The 17,768-nt window shown below is 64.9% G+C and overlaps 1 protein-coding gene across 1 annotated transcript in view; it reads left to right on the top strand.

Annotated features, from left to right (window-relative positions):
* The first annotated feature begins 8,272 nt into the window (after positions 1-8,272).
* The window catches only part of PRKCZ (protein kinase C zeta), a 61,223-nt gene continuing 51,727 nt past the window's right edge, over positions 8,273-17,768 (top strand). Inside the window, exons 1-4 of the mRNA XM_079778005.1 lie at positions 8,273-8,565; positions 12,585-12,706; positions 13,422-13,511; positions 15,446-15,496. Of these exons, the coding sequence (XP_079634131.1) occupies positions 8,495-8,565; positions 12,585-12,706; positions 13,422-13,511; positions 15,446-15,496 (334 nt within the window). The 5' untranslated portion in view covers positions 8,273-8,494. The remainder of the gene's footprint in view (positions 8,566-12,584; positions 12,707-13,421; positions 13,512-15,445; positions 15,497-17,768) is intronic.

The following is a 17,768-nucleotide window of genomic DNA, read 5'->3' as shown; positions in this document are numbered from 1 at the left end:
AGAGCCGCCCTGTCCGGCCCAAACCACAGGCGGGGCTCACCCCTCACCTCCAGCCCAGCTCTAGGCTCCGCCCCTAAAGATCTGTCCTGGCACCTGCTGCCCCTTTGCCACCTGCTCCCAGGGCCCAGGCTGCAGGTCCTTGCTGGGGCGGGGGTGGGGTGGGGAGGGAGAGACGGCGGAGAGCAGGTCTCCGGGCTGCAGCGTGAGCAGAGCTGGGAGCCGGCAGAGAGCAGGTGGCCGAGCACGGCAGAGCTGGATCTGGGTCAGCCGGGCTCCCGGCCACCTCCGGACCGCAGCGGGTGGTGTCCCAGCCCAGCCAGCTCCAGAGACAGACAGACAGACGGGGACAGTGCGGCCCAAGAGCAGCAGCCCTCTCTCCCTGCCCCTGCTCAGCACCCCCTGGTCTGGGTGACCCCGGCCGGGCAGGGCCACCGCTCCCCTTCTCCCTGGGAGTTCCCGGGGGGTGGCACGCTCAAGATACCGGCTGGGTCAAAACTGCTGACCCCTCCCTCCTCCCGGCACCCAGGTCCTGCCTAAGGCCCAGCCTCCGGGGATGGGGAGGTGGGTTCAGAGCCCTCGGAGCTGCGGGCTCCCCTGGTGCAGAGGTCGGCGGCCACCCGAGCCGCTGCCAGGACGCTGCCCGCCCCACGCCCCTCCGCCTGCCCCGGCTCTCAGGCCGCCTCCTTGTGCTGCTCAAGCCCACGAGGAGCTATTTAAAGCCGCTCTGAGCTGCCGCCAGCGCCCACGCGGCCCGGCCCCCCGGGCGGGAGCTTCGCCTGATCCGCCACAGCAGCCCCCTCCCCCGCCCCAGCCTGCAGGCTGCTATTTCTGCTGCGTGTTTACCGGGCGGGCGGGGAAAAGAGCCGGGAAAAGGCTTTTAAACAGAGTTCTATTCTGGTGACAGGAGCCGACGATGGAAGGCCAGGCGGAGGGAGGCTGGCAGCTGAGGGGGCTGGCCGGGGAGGCGGCTGGCCGGGGAGGCGGCCTCGTGGTTCCAGCCACAAGGCGGCTGGCCGGGCGGGTCGCCACGCGCCCCCTTTCGGCAGGGCTGGTCTTCGGGGGCCGGGGCTTCCTTGTCTGTGTCCCTGGTGGAGTCTGGAATGCACAGGATCAAAGTACTCTTTTTAAAAAATATATATTTTTATTGATTTCAGAGAGGAAGGGAGAGGGAGGGATAAAAACATCGATGAGAGAGAATCACTGATCGGCTGCCTCCTGCACGCCCCCTACTGGGAATGGAGCCCACAACCCGGGCCTGGGCCCTGACTGGGAATTGAACTGTGACCTCCTGGTTCACAGGTCGATGCTCACCACTGAGCCACGTGGCTGGGCTCAGTGTAGACTCTTGATGCTCCCCTGGGACAGCTTTCCCCCAAAGCCCGAGGGGCCGGGGGTCAGGGACGGCACCCAGCTTCCCCCTCTCACCCGGAGCCGAGGAGGGACAGCCCGGACCCTCCTCTCCAAGCGAGGCGGACGCCACCCGCACCCGCACTGCGCACAGTGTCTGAGCAGAGGACTGGGTGCGGGCGGGGAGTGTGTGGGGAGGGGTGCCAGTGTCCTGGGCTGCCGTCTGCTCTCCCCCAGGTCTCAGTCCAGAACCCACGCCCCGCTGTGGGCAGGCGCTTCCTTCTCAGGAGAGCAGGCCCCAGCCCCCCGCCGGCACCCCGCCAGCTCCTCCACGGCCTGCACTTTGGGGCGTCCTCAGCCCGGAGTGCATCGCCCGGCTCTGCTTCCGGCATCACGTGGCCTGTCCTCTGCGTGTCCTCTCCACGTGTGACCTCGTTTTAACTAATTACAGCGGCAGAGGCCCTATTTCCAAATAAGGTCCCGTTCTGAGGTTCGGGGTGAACATGAATTTTGGGGGACACTGTTAACCTTGTCCAAGGGTGCCTGTATATGTGTGCATGTGTGTGCACATGTGCCTGTGTACACGCACGTGTGTATATGTGCCTGAGTATGCACAGTGCCTGTGTGCATATGTGGGTGTCTGTGTGTCTCTGTGCACATGTGCCTGTGTGCATGTCTGTGTACGCACATGGGCCTGTGTGCCTGTGTGCATACGTGTGCCTGCATGTCTGTGCGTGCACGTGTGCAGGCATGCATGTGTGAGTGTGCAACGTTAGGTCTCAAAGGTCACACAGAGCCTGCGGTGGACTTTGCTCTGCAGCCGGCCACGGCGCCCCCCCCCCCCCCCCGCAGCCGGCCACGGCGCCCCCCCCCCCCGCAGCCGGCCACGGCGCCCGCTCCCCCCCCCCCGCAGCCCTGCACTGACAGGCGGACCTGGGAAGCACACGGGTTTTTTTCCTGGTTCTTCCCTTAAAACGGAGCCGCAGAGGTGGCGCGTGAGACCCAGTGACATGAGCACCTTACGTCTCAGGGTGCCTTCTGTCGCCTCCTTTCTAGAAGACGCCCCAGCCCCCCTTCTACACACCCTGCCCAGCAGCCCTCACAGGAGGAGGCCTGGCGTTCCTCACCCCTCGCCCTGCACCCCGGCCCTGGAGCCCTTTACGAGCAATGCCGGGCGCTGGGCCACTCCGCCTGGGGCCACCGTCTCAGTCTTTGAGCAGAAGGCAAAGGAGACGGGGGATGGGGGCTCAGCGAGGTGGCGGCTCAGGCGGGTCCTGGACACGGGTGGCTGGGCAGGCCCCGTCCCACAGGCTCACTTCCCCTGTGAGGACAGACCCGGCTCAGCCTGGAGTTGGAGATGTGCCTGGCTCTCCCGTGAGGCCTCGAGTCAACGGTGATCCTGTCCATCTTCATGTGGCAAAGGAGCGTGCACCCACAAAGGAGTGTGTGCACCCCAAAGGAGCATGTGCACCCACAAAGGAGTGTGTGCACCCCAAAGGAGCGTGTACCTGCAAAAGAGCATGTGCAATGGCCACGGCATTGCCGTGGTGACTGAGGTTTGGGGTTCTGTCTCCCCAGGCGCATGCCAGGCCAGTTTGGGTTTAAATAGACTCCCAGGCAGCCAGGGGGTGGGAAAGTGGGCCAGGCCCCAGCTCTCGGCGCCTCGTGCCTCCGTCTCCCCGGGGCTCTGATCCAGCTGCTCCCAGGGCCCAGGAGACAGCGTCACGGCCGGGGCTGGTCCGCAGGAGAGATGAGCAGCTTGTCCCCAGGGGCCTGGCCGGAGCTGCCTGTCCCGTGGTGTCCCAGCCCTGGCTTTGCCGACCCTGTGACCCTGGACAAGGCACTGGGCATCCCTGACCCTCAGTCTCCTCCGGAGAATGGGGCGGGAATACCTCATCCCCAAGGTGCCAAATGTCCCCGAGGTGATGCCTGACCCCTGGCACCTCCCGGGGTAAGCTGGCAGGGCCCCTTCCCAGGCTGGCGTTGGGGCCTGAGTCAGGAACTTGGCACCAGGCAGAGCCCGGCCATGCCCTCAGTCCGCACCCCCCCTAACCACTGGGGTCCCTTCCTCCTGCATGTTGCTCCTGCGCCCTCTACTGGGGATGCGCAGCACTGCGCTCTGGAGCAGGAGGTGCCAGCAGGAGGGATGAAATACCACCGTGAGGGATGAAACACCAGCCCTGCGGGATACAGACCCTCCCTGCGGGGGAGCCCACCACAGCCACGGGGAGTCAATAGTGACGCTGGAGCTGAGAGGCACCGATTAGTCACCTGCACACGGATGCCCCAGACACGTCTACATAGACACACGCACACAGACAACCGAGAAAGGCACAGAGCCACACCCAGGCCCGGAGGCCCGCAGAGATGCGGACGTCCTCCCCCCTCCCTCTCCTGGGCAGGACCTTGCACAGCAAGACGGAGATGGAGCCACCTTTGGCGAGAACTTCCAGGGCCATGTCCCTGGCTCCCCACCCTCCTTAAGGAGGCCCACGGGGACCCGGGGCCCCATCCAACACTTCGCAGCCTCACCTGTGCCTCACCTGCTGACCGCTGGCCTCCTGCGGCCACAGGGCCTTTGCACAGGCCGGCCTCTGCGTGCCCTGCTCTCCCGCTCCCCTCTCCGCATCCTCAGGTCCCACAGCGCCCTCTCTGGTGGGGCCCGGTCAGACCTGACCTCTCCAGCTGCCACGTCTGTGTGACCGCTGTGTGACCGGGGGTGCAGGGTCCATGAGGGAACAGCCACGTCTGTCAGGCTCCCCGCTGCGCCCTGGCACAACGTGGGGCCCCGGTCGGCCTCGGTGAACGCCCGTTGAATGAATCAGTGAACAAGTGCGGCGGATGTCGTCCCGTGAGTGGGTTTCTCCAGATCCCATGATCCGTGACGAGGAAGGCAAGTTTCAGCCGCCCACCCTCCCACGGCTGCGTGGGCCAGGCGCCTGATGGCAGATGTCCGGGCTCTTCCTGTGACCCGCTGAGCTCTGGCCACCCCGCCAGGTCAGCTCACACCGCCGGGATGACCAGAACCCCAACGCGCGGCTCCACGAGGGCCACGCCCACAGTCAGCCCTTCCTGGGCACGGATGCCATCTGTGAGCTGCAATGAGGATGGTGGGGCGGGGGGGGGGGGGTTCTGGGAAGGGCCCCTGGGAGGGACAGCGACCCAGAGGAGGCTTTGGTCTGAGTCTCACTGAGCACACACTCCGCCTGGCTTTCCCCCCCGCCCCCCAGCAGGAAAGTATCATCATTAAGAATGTTTATTGCCCTGACCAGTTTGGCTCAGTGGATAGAGCGTCGGCCTGCGGACTGAAAGGTCCCAGGTTCGATTCCAGTCAAGGGCATGTACCTTGGTTGCGGGCACATCCCCAGTAGGGGGTGTGCAGGAGGCAGCTGATCGATGTTTCTCTCTCATCGATGTTTCTAGCTCTCTATCCCTCTCCCTTCCTCTGTAAAAAAATTAATAAAATACATTAAAAAAAAAGAATGTTTATCGGAGAAAATCAGAGGGTGCAGCCGGGGTTGGGGGTTGGTGGGGGAGTGACCTCGGCGGGAGACCATGTGGCCCCACTCTGCCCGCTGCCGGCCTGGCCACCCTCCTCCACCCCTCGGCCCACACCTGGCGGGAAAGCCACCACCCTGCACCGCCCTCCAGTCCCGGGGACGGCGGGGACGGGATGCTGGTGGCCTCCTGGCGCGTGTCAGGGAGAGGGCAGGTCAGGCGGGGAGGGCTCGTCTCTGCCTGCACCCTCCCGGGTGTTCGCGGCTTCACATTATAACCCGTTAAAACCACACAACACGCCTTTGTCTTTTTCAGTTGGAAAGAATAGGTGTTGGTGGCCATGGAAGTGGGTGAGGTTGTGGAAAATTTGGGCAAACAGAAACTGCCCGAGGAGAAAGGACCCACCCTCAGCGGTGGCCTGTCCTGGCCGAGCTTCGGTCCAAGCGTTCCTCCCGGCTCTGCCCACCAGAGGCGCTGGGAGTCCCCACACTGAGTCTTTCTGCCTCGGACTGCAGGAGGAGGAGAGGCGAAACCTGCCTAGGGACCCCTAAAACAGGGCTTGGGGTCCTAGCAGGCTGGCCTGCCCCAGCACTTCCCCTATGCATCCACCCACTCATTCATCCACCCACTCATTCATTCATCCATCCACTCATTCATTCATTCATCCACCCACTCATCCACTCATTCATTCCACGGTGTGCCAGGTGCTGGAGACATGGGGCACAGTGGAGACCCAGGCTGACCGGGCCGACCCTCACCATGCCTGGAGGGATTGGTGAACGGAAAACGGCGACCTGGATGGGCACGCCTGTGTCAGGACCACACCCTCTGCCCTTGAGGCCCCAATGGGTCCCCCAAATCATGGAGGCTTGTTGCACAGACGGACAGACGGACTGGTGTCTAAGGAAGTTGGAGGCTGCTGCACAAGGCCCAGAGCAGGGGGCGGGGCCTGGACCAGGTGGTCGCCACGGAGGTTCCGGACCGGCCGGGAATCGGAAACATTGAGGGCGGAACGGTCCAGACTTGCAGGCGTGAGGTGTCAGAGGGCGGAGGCAAAGGGGCCCCCCAGGTCTTCACGCTGAGGCCCCGGGCAGGGTGGGGCTGCACAGGGGGCCGTGTCCCTCTATGACGACGGAGGAGAGCATGGCAGCGGGGGGAGAGGAGAGGGGTGTGTGGTGCGGGTCAGGCTCAGGGGAGTCGGAGGGCACTGGGGGCCAAAGCCTGAGGGGAGGAAGCAGCAGGCGTGGGGGGAGGAGGGGAGGGGGAGGGGCATGCTAGGGCGAGGCATTCCTAAGGGACCCGGCAAAGGTCAACCAAGAAAAAGTCTAAGGATTGATCATCACATTTAATTTATTGTATTTTTATTTTTTTAAAATATATTTTTATTGCTTTCAGGGGAAGGGAGAGGGAGAGATAGAAACACCAATGATGAGAGAGAATCATGGGTCAGCTGCCTTCTGCACGCCCCCTACTGGGGGATCGAGCCTGCAACCTGGGCCTGTGCCCTTGACTGGAATTGAACCCAGGACCCTTCAGTCCCCAGGTCAAACCAGCCAGGGCTGCATTTAATTAAAAAAAAAAAAAACCCACCTGATGTTGCCCTAGCCGGTTTGGCTCCGTGGATAGAGCGTCGGCCTGCGGACTGAAAGGTCCCAGGTTCGATTCCCGGTCAAGGGCATGTACCTTGGTTGCGGGCACATCCCCAGTAGGGGGTGTGCAGGAGGCAGCTGATGGATGTTTCTCTCTCATCGATGTTTCTAACTATCTCTCCCTCTCCCTTCCTCTCTGTGAAAAATCAATAAAATATATTTTTAAAAACCTAATTTTAGAGAGAGGAAAGGAGAGAGAAATGTCGGCTTGTTATTCCCCTTACACATGCGTCCATTGGTGGCTTCTTGTATGCGCCCTGACTGGAGATCGGACCCACAACCTTGGTGAGTGGGGGAGGGCGCTCTGACCCGCTGAACTATGGTCAGGGCCGGGGCGACCCTTGATGTAACACACGGGCGTCCTGGGGGTGGGGGCCGGGCTGGGGAAAGTGGGAGGTGCAGTGAGGTGAGGAATGTGCCCCCCCCGCCCCCGCAGGGGTTCTGCAGTGAGAGGAGCCAGCAAGGGGCAGGGGCAGGGGGTGGAGGGGTGCGGGGTGTTTTCTCAAGAAGGGAGCGCTCCCAGCACTAAGCAGGTGAGCGGTGGGTTCTCAGCAGGTTTCTCTGCGGCTGCCTCCAGGAGAACACGGGTTCTGTGGCCACAGGGACTGCCACTGGGCAGCGCCTGGCACACGGAGGTGGCAGGAAGCATCCGTGGAATGAAAGCGTGAGAGTCCAGGTGAGGCGTGTCCAGGCGAGGGGCGGTGAAGGCTTGGCAGGGAGTGGGTGGGGGCGGGAGCGAGGCAGCATGGCTGGCCTGGCCTGGGGGAGGGCGCATTTGGCGGGGTGGCAGCGGGGGCTGCAGACCTGGGGCCCAGGGGCGGTCTTGCTAGCAGCAGACACGGGTGCTGTGGACGTTAACAGGAAGAGGCGGGAACCCCAACCCCCTATTTAAGGGGAGGGGGCCTAGGATGCAGGACCCTGGAGGGGGCGCGGGGGCGCGTGGATCGTGTTCAAAGGTGACTGTCCAGATCCAGTGCCAAGAGGGCCGTTGTGGATTCAAAAGGAAGGTCAGGGGCAAACGGGGCAAACGGTCTCCTAGTCCCGGGAGCGGCGGAGCCGGCCAGCGAGTGGGCGAGCCGCCCCGGCGATGCGGTCGTGGATCCGCAGGGGAGGAGGGCGGCCGCGGACCGGACTCTCCGCCCGGGCCTCTGCTCCTCGCAGCTTCCGTCCCCTCCTCTGTAAGCTGGCCCGACGGGAGACCGCTGCGGAGCGCACTGGGGTTCGGGGGTCCGAGCTCCTGTCCGCACTGTTCCTCTGGGGAGGCCAAGGTTCTCTCTCTGCCCCCCGACTCCCCACGCAGGTCACTAGCGACGCCCCCCCCCCTCCCCGCGGTCCCCTCTATCCGCGCTCGCCCTGGAATCGCCGGGGTCCTGTTGGCACCGACGGCTAGAGTCTCGATTCAGCGGACCCGGGCGCGAGGGCGGCATTTCCAAGTCCCGGGGCACTGGGGCGCGGGGACCCCTCCCGGGGAGCGGGCCTAGGGGCGCACAGCGCGGACGGGTCACCCGCGCGGCCAGCGGCGCGGAAGGTTGCCGGGCAGAGCCGGGACGCTCGCGCTTCCATTGGCCGCAGGTGGGCCCCGCCCCGCCCGACAGGTAGCGTCCCCGCGCCGCGCCATTGGGCCGCGGCCGCGGGGTCCCCCGGGGATTGGCCCAGGTGGCGGCCCCGCCTCGCCCTCATTGGCCGCAGGTGCCACCGCCCCCGCCCGGGACCGCCCGCCCCGCCGATTGGCCGCCGGCTGGTCGGCCATGTTCGGACCCCCCCCCGCCCCGCGGGCCTCCAGCCGGAGTCCGCGCCCCGCCCGCCGCGCGCCGCCCAGTCCCGCGCGCCCGCCCTCCGCGCGCCGCCCGAGTTCCGCCGAGTCGCCCCGACCGACGCCTCTCGGACCCCGCGCCGTGCGCCCTTCCGCGTTCCCCGCCGGCCCCACCTGGCGCCCGGCTGCGGGGGGCCCGCCATGGCTCGAGCGCCCGGGGCGCGGCGCTGACGGCGGCCGGAGCGCCATGCCCAGCAGGACGGGCCCCAAGATGGACGGGAGCGGCGGCCGCGTCCGCCTCAAGGCGCACTACGGCGGGTGAGCGGCGGGCCGGGGGCGCACCGCGCGGGCCGGGTCGCCGCTGCTGTGGGCGCCGAGGGCGGGAGTCCGGGTCGCGGGAGGGAGGGGACGGCGCGGCCCCTGCGGGCCCAGGGCGACCCGGGAGGTCCTGACGCACCGGCGCCGAGCGGCGGCCACGGCGTCCCCCCGCCCCGCGAGCGTTTCCTGCGCGCGGACTTGCGGGGGGGACGCCGCGGCGCGCCCCTCGGCGCTGGGCCCCGTGGTGACATTTTCTCTGGAAAGTTCGCTGGAACCTTAAGGTCACACACCTGCGGAGGCTAAACTTTCTGTCCGATTGTGAGAACTGCGGCAGCCTTTTGCGAATCGGGGTTTCCTGAACGTTCCCGCTGCACCGGCAAGCGGTCTCGGCTCAGGGAAAGTTGAAGGACCGGGCGGAGGCCGGGCGGTGAGCCGCTCGTGGTGCGCGGGTGGCGGGCGCCTGGAGGCTGGGGCGCCTGGAAGCTGGGGCGCCTGGAGGCTGGGGCGCGGTTCCCCTGGGGCCGGACCTTTCGGGGCCTGAGCAGCGCCCTGGCCTCGACCTGCCTCGCCACGAAATGGGGCGAGCGGCCGCCTCCCAGGCGTCAGTGGCCGGAGCGCTGGACACTTGGCGGCGGGGAAGCCCCGAGCCCGGGACCCCGCCGCCGCCCCCCCCCCGCGCGGTGCCTTCGCTGCCGCGTCCTTCCGCCCGCGTTGGGGTCCCGGAGTCGCACCTGGTGCCGCCGCACCCGCTGCCCGGTGTAGCGAAGCGCGTCTCTCCAAAGCGGCCTTCCAGTTCCACGGGGTCTGCCCGAGGGGCACCCCAGGGTGCGTCCTGAGGACCGAGGAGGGGCGTTGGGCCCTGGACCTCCTGAGGGCCCCTCGGCCAGGTGAGGTGGGCGGCGGCGGTGTTGGTGGCCCGCCCGGAGGGAAGGCGGGTTTCCGGGGAAGCCTGGCCCGCTGGCCCGCGCCCCTGAGCAGTCGGGGTCCCCCTTCTGGCCTGGGAGGGTGCGCTGAGATGGAGGCTGTTGGGGTCTTGGATCCGCCAAGAGCCAGAGCATCTTGGCTGGACAATGGGTGGACGTGGAACCTTCCAGTCCAGTCACCGGGGACTTTGACAGATCGGAGAGGACCCTTCCTGAGAGGCTGTGCGCGCCCGGGGGGCCTGGGGTGGGTGGGGTGGGTAGGAATTGACCCTCCGGCCACCCCGGGCTCCTGTGGGCACCTCGGGGCGCCGAGCTCGGGCGTGGGAGCTGGTCTGGGGGAAGTTCCGCAGACGCAGGGGGGTTCTGGGCGCCCCGGCCACCCCATTCCCTCCATGGCTCTGCCCTGGAGGGAGCTTTGGTTACCAGGAGTCATGTGACCTGTTGAGTCTGGTTTCCCCAGCGGATGAGGCCACGCCCCACACTCTTTCCTCTTCCTTCCCTTCCCGACCTCTGCTCCCTCCCCCTTCCCCTCCCCCTCCCCTCTCCCTCCCTCTTCCCCTCCTCCTCCTCCTCTCTCTCCCGCACCCCTCTTTCTGCCCAGGCCCAGCTCCCCCCTCCCTTCCCTGCCTGCCTTTCCTATTGGCCCTGCCTCTCCCCGGGGACTGAGCTGGGGGACCGGGTCCTCAGAGCTGGGCAGTGACGCTGGTCTGGAAAGGGCCCACCAAGATCAGCGCCCACTTACCCTGACCCCTCCCCGCCCCCGTCCAGGTGACATTCTGTTTGGATGAGAAGCTGTTTTTGTGCATCAGGGCCAGGGGCTGATTGAAGACACTATTTTTAAAAATATATATTTTTATTGATTTCAGAGAGGAAGGGAGAGGGAGGGAGAGAGAAACATCACTGATGAAAATCACTGATGGCTGCCCCCTGCCGTCCCCACTGGGGCTTGAGCCCGAAACCCGGGCATGTGCTCTGACCGGAATCGAACCGTGACCTCCTGGCTCATAGGTGACACTCAACCACTGAGCCACGCTGGCTGGGCGAGGACCCTGTTCTTAAAGGGGGGGTCTTCCCCGCCCCCATTGGTGATGGCTTCTCCGGGTCATCCCTGCCCATCCCCTGAGCACCCCCGCCCCCCAAAGGCTGGAGATCAGGGTCTCCTTCCCGCCCAGCTGGGCCTCTGGAGGGTGTATGGTCCTTGGAGTCTGAGGGGGGTCTGACAGAACCTGCATTTTTCAGGGTTATTTTTGGGGTGATGCTCGGCAGGTTTGGGGGCCCTCACCTTCCCAGAAGAGCCTCAGATGCCTGCTTTTCTAAGATCATAGACACGACGGCTGGGTCTTCCCTCTTCCCTCGCTCCGGCTCCAGGACCTTCTGTGTGCCAAGCTTGGGGCTCGGTCCTGTGGCCGGGAGACTGGGGGTCCACGGAGGGGCAAGGTACAGGGTGCTGACCCCCGGCCACCCGTCCAGGGCTCCGTCTTGCTCAGGGGCTGCTCGATTCCAGATTGGGGTGAGATTGGGGCTGGTGGTCAGGGGTCCGGCATGGGGGTTGGCGGTGGGATGGCCCAGCCCAGGGCACTGAGGTCAGGCCTTGCTGCAGGCTGGTGACGGGGGCGGGGGGCAGGGCTTGGAGATCCATCCTGATGGTTGGGGTGCTGGGGGGGAACACAAGCTCCCACTTGGAGGCAGGATGCAGGGGGGGGTCAAAGGGAAAGGGGTGGCAGACCCCGACTTCCAGAGTTCCTGGGGGCAGGAGGACTGGCGGGTCAGGTGACTGGTGCCGGGCAGGGTGGGCACCGGGTGAGGGAGACCCCAGGGGGATGGGGTAGGCGGGGTGGGAGCGTTCCCCATCTGCTGAGGCACCCCCCCCCAGGCTGTGGGGGTGACAGGCTGGGTCAGTTGTGGGGTGCTGGGGGCAGGTGCTGGGGGTCTTTGAGCAGACGATGGCCAGTTCCAGAGGGGGGGGGCAGCGGGGGGCCACCCCTGTGAGCCAGGCCTGTGGGCGGGGCCCGGGCGGCTGTGGTCAGCGAGGTGTTGCCCACGGCCGGTCCTGGATCCTGGTGGCCCTGGGCTTACTGCCTCGTGGTCAGAGGCTTCATAAACCCTGGTTTGGCGGGATTCCGGAGCCAGGGGCTCGCACCCCGCAGACCTGCTTCCTCTGGCCCGGCGGGTCTCAGGGCCCGGCAGGTCTCGGGGCCCGGCAGATGCTAAAGGCCCTGCTCTCGGGGTGTCGGCATGCTGACCTTCCCTGCAGCTTCCTTCTGCTCCCAGGACGAGCTTCCCCTGTTTCAGCAAACTCCCGTCCCTCCCCTTCCCTCGGGGCGGGGGTGGGGGGAGCAGAACAGCCCTCTCCCTCATCTGGGCGGGGAGGGGGGGCGCCCCGCCTGTGAAGGCCAGCCCTCAGAGGGTGACCCAGAATCCCTGAGCCGCCTCCGGCCTCCCTGCGTCAGCGCCCCATTTCTGGAGGAAAAGATGAAAGGCCGTAGCGTTCCGTGACTCGGCTTTTCAAAAATAATTGTGCAGGAGGAGCGGACGGTCCCTCCAGGGCCCTGGTCACTGCGCTGGGCCACCCCCCCTCCCCCACCCGCTGTCCCTGCCTCCTGGGGCCTTGGTCCTCGGATGGGGATGGGGCACACTCGCCCATCCTCACCGTCCAGGTTTGGGGGACGGTTTAAGGAAGCGGACGGGCTTGACCTGAAGGGCCTGTGTCTGCCTCCCTCAACCCTACCCCACCCCTCCTCCATCCCACCCCACCCCACCCCTCCTCCATCCCACCCCATCCCCACCCGCATCTCCATCCCCACCCCGTGACTTTGGGCAGGACTGGAACCTGGTGCCTGAGCCGCTGCTTGCCCCACGCCCACTAGGGAGCGCTCCTGCCTCCCCCCACGCCCCCCGCGGCTCCCCCTTGGGGACACCCAGGCTCCAGGACAGCTCTTCCCTTGGGGCACGGGGCCGTGGTGGTGCTAATGTAACTCACGTGGTCCGTGGTTCTGGGCGGTTCATTGACTTAGTCGGTAATCTGGTCCATCGGTCGCCCGCCTTTGACTCGATGTCCGTGTCCGCCCCGTGACGCCTCCGCATCCTCTTGCCCAGGGACATCCTGGTCAGCAGCCTGGACGCCGCCACCACCTTCGAGGAGCTGTGTGCGGACGTGCGGGACATGTGCAGCCTCCCCCAGGGCCAGCCGCTCACCCTCAAGTGGGTGGACAGTGAAGGTAGCCGCCCGGGTCCTCTCTAAACCTGTGCATCCAAAGGGCAAGTGGGTGGGGTGGGCAGGGGAGACACCCCCAGGGAGGACGGCAGGGGCTCGGCCCCACCGTGGGCTCCTCTGGACCCTCCTTAACCACTGCCCCCCCCCCCCCCCCCGTTCTCATGTGGGCGGTTTGGAAGGGCAGTGAGGGCCCCTCTCATTCTGCGCTCTCTCGCACTCGCTCTCTCTTCTCACTGTCTCTCTCTCTGTCTCTCTCTGTCTCTCTCTGTCTCTCTCTCTCTGTCTCTTCTCTCTCTCTGTCTCTCTGTTTCTCTCTGGCTCCCTCTCTCCCTCAGTCGGACACAAAGCTGAGGGGTGGGGAGGCAGCCAGGAGACCTCCCCCCGGGATGACGGATGACGGATGAGGGGGACTGGCCGCTGGTAGTCAGGGCGCAGGGGCCCTCCCCCTTGGAAAGGGCACGGGGTCGCTGGTCCTAGGCCGTCTGCTCCTGTCCAGCGACGGAGGGCCAGGCACCTTCCCGCCTTCCCTTCGGGCTGCGACTGACCTAAGAGGAGCGTTCTGGCCGGGGCTGTGGCCTCCCGGGGCTGTGGCCGCCCGGGGCTGGGCGTGGCCTGGTTCTGAGGGCCCTGGCTCCCTCCGCTCTGGGGGAGCGCCCGCCGTCGTGGGGACCCCTCGGCCTCGGGCCTGCGGTGGCCTCAGCCGTGTGTCTCGCTGCCAGGTGACCCCTGCACGGTGTCCTCCCAGATGGAGCTGGAAGAGGCCGTCCGTCTGTCCTGTCAGCGCAGGAGCGACGGGCTCATCCTTCACGGTCAGTGCGGCGTGGCGGGCGCTGGGGGCTCCGGGTCGGGGGCGGGGCAGGGCTCTCTAGGGGGCCCATCCTTGCATCTTTGCCAGACCACCCGGGGCCTGGGAGCCACGGGAAGGGAAGGGTCACGATTTAACGTCCTCGGGCGCCAGGAGTTTGAGGATGTCAAATGTAGGCACCTCGGACTTCCTTTTCTCGGACGTGTCGTTAACCCGAGCAAAGTGGCTGTGAGCAGTGCGGTCCGGAAGCCGTCTGCTCCGGGGGCAGACGCCTGGGTCCTGCTGGGTCCTGGGGACGGGCATCCCCGCGTGTCAGCCCAGCTCGCCAGCTGCCTCCAGGTCTCCCCGAGCTCGAGGGTCTGGGTGCCCGGCGGGCGGGCAGAGCAGGCACCGGCCCCAGCACTGCTCAGGGTCGCACAGACCCGCCCTGTGGCTCCCCAGGCTCCCTCCCCTCAGCCGGCTAGACTCCGCGCCGGGTGTAAACGGAAATATCCTGTCGTCCCAGCAGAGTCTTCACTTTGGGCTTTTGCCCGGCTGGCGTGCTCAGTGGTTGAGCATCAACCTATGAGGTCACGGTTCGATTCCGGGTCAGGACACAGGCCTGGGTTGCAGGCTCGATCCCCAGCGTGGGGCGTGCAGGAGGCAGCTGAGCAGTGATTCTCTCTCATCATGGATGTTTGTATCTCTCTCCCTCCCTCTCTGAAATCAATAAAATATATATATATACCTAAAAGGTTGGTTTTCATTTTAAATTGGGGCGTGTCACATTTTCAGGTTCCGTGGGGTGTCTGTGGGCCCACTTGGAGGCTCCGGCCGCCGTGGCCGACCAGCACGTGGTGGACGGGAACGTGAAACTGGTCACGGTTTCCTGTCCGCTGGTCACTTTCCCTAACGCTGGGCGACTCGTTGGTTAAAATACCCTATTTTGGTAGCTCTTTCTACAGACGTGGTTTAGATACCAAAGTTCCCCTGGTCCCTTTATTATTGCGGTGCGAGCACATTCATGTGCCGGCAGCATGCACAGCCGTGGCGTTTAAGAATTCCCTGTTGCCCTGGCCGGTTTGGCTCAGTGGATAGAGCGTCGGCCTGTGGACTGAAGGGTCCCAGGTTCGATTCCGGTCAAGGGCAGGTACCTTGGTTGCGGGCGCATCCCCAGTAGGGGGTGTGTGGGAGGCAGCTGATCGATGTTTCTCTCGCATCGATGTTTCCGACTCTCTATCCCTCTCCCTTCCTCTCTGTAAAAAATCAATAAAAAATATATAAAAAAAATAAAAAATCCCTGTTTTCCGGTTCAGAGGAAGGTTGTCTTAGCTTGGTTCCAGTAATTTCTAAGCTTCCGTTTTAGTAATTTACCGGGAAGGCCCGGGTTCGTGTGACGGTATTTAATGGGGAGCTGAGTCCAGAGACATGGAGTGTAGTGAGCCTTCAGACGTGGACTTTGAGGGGGACTGTGGGCCCCGCCTCTCCGCACTAACTTAGTGCCCCCCTGGCGGCCCGTGCCTTTGGGGTCCTGAAGGAAGGACTGGGGTGGACACACATATGTGCGTGGTTCCCAGTCTTTGCCTTTTTTTTTTTAAATGTATTTTTTACTGATTTCAGAGTGGGAGGGAGAGGGAGAGAGAGAGAAACATCAATGATGAGAGAGTCATGGATTGCTGCCTCCTGCATGCCCCACACTGGGGATTGAGCCCGCCACCCGGGCTGTGCCCTGACCGGGAATCGAACCCGGGACCCTTCAGTCCGCAGGCCGATGCTCTATCCACTGAGCCACACCGGCCAGGGCTCCTTGCCTTCCTGAGCATCTCCCAGAAGCAGGTGGTCTTCGGCCCGCGGGCTCTGTGCACGTGTGTGTCCGCCCGACTTGCCGCCTTCCCCGGAGACTGTACCTGGTGACGGACACTCGATGCTAACTCTCTCCTCCCCCCTCTCCCCGTGCAGTGTTCCCGAGCACCCCCGAGCAGCCCGGCATGCCGTGCCCCGGAGAAGACAGTGAGTACCGCCCGCCGCGTCCTCTGACTCTGTCGGGGCCGCGGGCTGAGCTTTGACGTGTTTGCCCGAGAGGGCAGGTGGCATTCGGTGGCCTGTGGCCTAGGCCCGTTCACCCCGTGATGACTAACGGTTTTCCCTGGCTGGTGTCCCTGCTGTCTGTGCGTCTGTCCCGTGCGTGAGCGTGGCCCTTGGGGAGGTACCGCCAGTCCTGGGAGCGCCCTGATCTTCCCCGGGAGGGAAGGGGCCAGGCGGACAGAGGGGAGGGAGGCGGCCCCGTCTCGGAGCTGGCACACCCGCCTGGCAGGCGGCAGCGGCAGCCTGGCCGTCCCTGGGAGACCGAGGGGGGGGGAGGGTTGCGGCTGGAGATTTGGAGGCTGGGGCGGCCCGCGGAGCAGGCGGCGAGGGAGGCACCTTCCGGCAGCGCCCCAGCCAGGCGGGCCGTCCAGGGGGCTCCCCGGGCCCAGGCGCTCTGGCCTCAGGCAGGGAAGAGTCGTGGTGTTGGCTCAGCCTCTGCTGGGCTGGGACGTGGGCGTCAGGGGCGCTGAGGACGCGGGCCTCTGCCAGAGGCAGAAGTGGGTGACGGCCGGGCAGTGACCACGTCGCTGTGGGGGAATTGGAGACGTGTGAGCCTCGCCCTCGGGACGCTTACTGGCGGCTGAGGCTTTGGGACGCCCCGCCCGCGCTGGGAGCCGTGGGCGCCGGGGCCGAGGGGGCTCAGGGCCGGTGTCTCCCTGGGCACGATCCCTGCCCCGGGCACTGGCGTCACCGGGCCGACAGCCACGAGGAGCAGGTCGGCCTCGTCTCGCCGGTCAGGACGGGCAGAGCCCTCCTCACGGGCTCCTGCTGTTTGGAGGTTGGCGTTCTCTCCAGTCAGTATTTTACTCTTTAAATATTTTCATATTTCACTTGATTTTAATGCTGATCTTGGACCGTGAGGACAGCCCCGATCTGGCCACCTGATGGCCACGACACCCACATTCCTGGTCAGTTTCCGTGGCCTCGGGCAGCTCCACCCAACGCCGAGGGTGCGTGTGAGGGTCCCTGGGCCAGTGAGGCCCTCGCCGGGCGGGCGGGGTGGGCTGACACAGCGCGGCCGGAGGTGGACACGTGGCACCTGGGCACGTCTGGCTGGGAGGACCATGTTGCCCAGCCTGGCCGGTCTTCATTGTCAGCAAAGCATTTCCCACACGTCCTGTTCAACGCGAACTGAATCGGTTTTACAGTTTGTTCTTTTCATTCTCACCCGAGAACATGCTTGTTGGTGTTTTTAGAGCGAGAGGAGGGGGGGGGGGTAGAGAGAGAAACATCCATGTGAGAGAGAAATGTGGATCAGTTGCATCCCGTAGGCACCTGCCCGGGGTTGGACCCTCACCTTGTTGTGTGTGATGACGTGCAGCCCCTGAGCCACGCCGGCCACGCCGGCCAGGGCTGTGAGTGATTTTTTGAGGAATCTCCACACCGTCTTCCACAGCGGCCGCCCCGCTTGCCGCTCCCACCGTCGGCGCGCGGGTGACAATTCCTTCATGTCCTGTCAGCACTTCCTTCCTGTTTTTGTTCAATAGTCACCCTGAGGGGTGAGAGGGGTGTCTCGTTGGGGTTCTGATTTGTGGCTTTGATGCTTGTCGAGTTACGTCTGTGTGCGGTGCGCGGTGGGCCCCACCTCCTCCTGCGGCGTGGCCGCCCGTCCTCCCAGCGCCATCCGTGGAGGACACTGTCCTCTCCCGCCGCCGCCGTGGCCGTGGCCCCTGGTTGGGAACCCTGGACCACAGGTGTGAGGCCGATTTCTGGGCTCCGTCTGTCCCACCGGCCCCTGTCCGTCCGTCCGTCCGTCCGCAGCACCACGCTGGTGCAATGCCGTGGCTTTGCCGCCGGTTGTAAAGCAGGGCGCGTGGCCTCTAGGTTTCTTGTTCTTATTCAAGATGGGTTGGCTGCTCGGGGCCCCGTGAGGTTCCGTGTGCATTGTAGGAGAGTTTTTCAGTTTCTGCAAAAAAATCCGTGGGATCTGGGTACCGATGGCGTTTAGTCTGTATTCGCTTGAGGTGGGAGTAGACGGTGGCTGTCTTTCCACTTATTCGTGTCTTTCGTTCCTTTTAGTCCTGTTTCTGTAGTTTTCATTGTACAAGTTTCCCCGTGTGTGTGTGTGTGTATGTGTGTGTATATGCGTGTATGTGTGTGTGTGTATGTGTGTGTATATGCGTGCATATGTGTGTGTGTGTGTGTGTGTGTTTACTGTCCCCATTTTGCAATTTTTAAAATTTTTTGTTAACCCTCC

The sequence above is a fragment of the Cnephaeus nilssonii genome, assembly GCF_951640355.1.
Source record: "Cnephaeus nilssonii genome assembly, chromosome: 7".
Taxonomy (NCBI): Eukaryota; Metazoa; Chordata; class Mammalia; order Chiroptera; family Vespertilionidae; genus Cnephaeus; species Cnephaeus nilssonii.
The sequence above is the reverse complement of the archived record's forward strand: the minus strand, read 5'-3'. Positions and strand labels throughout refer to the sequence as shown.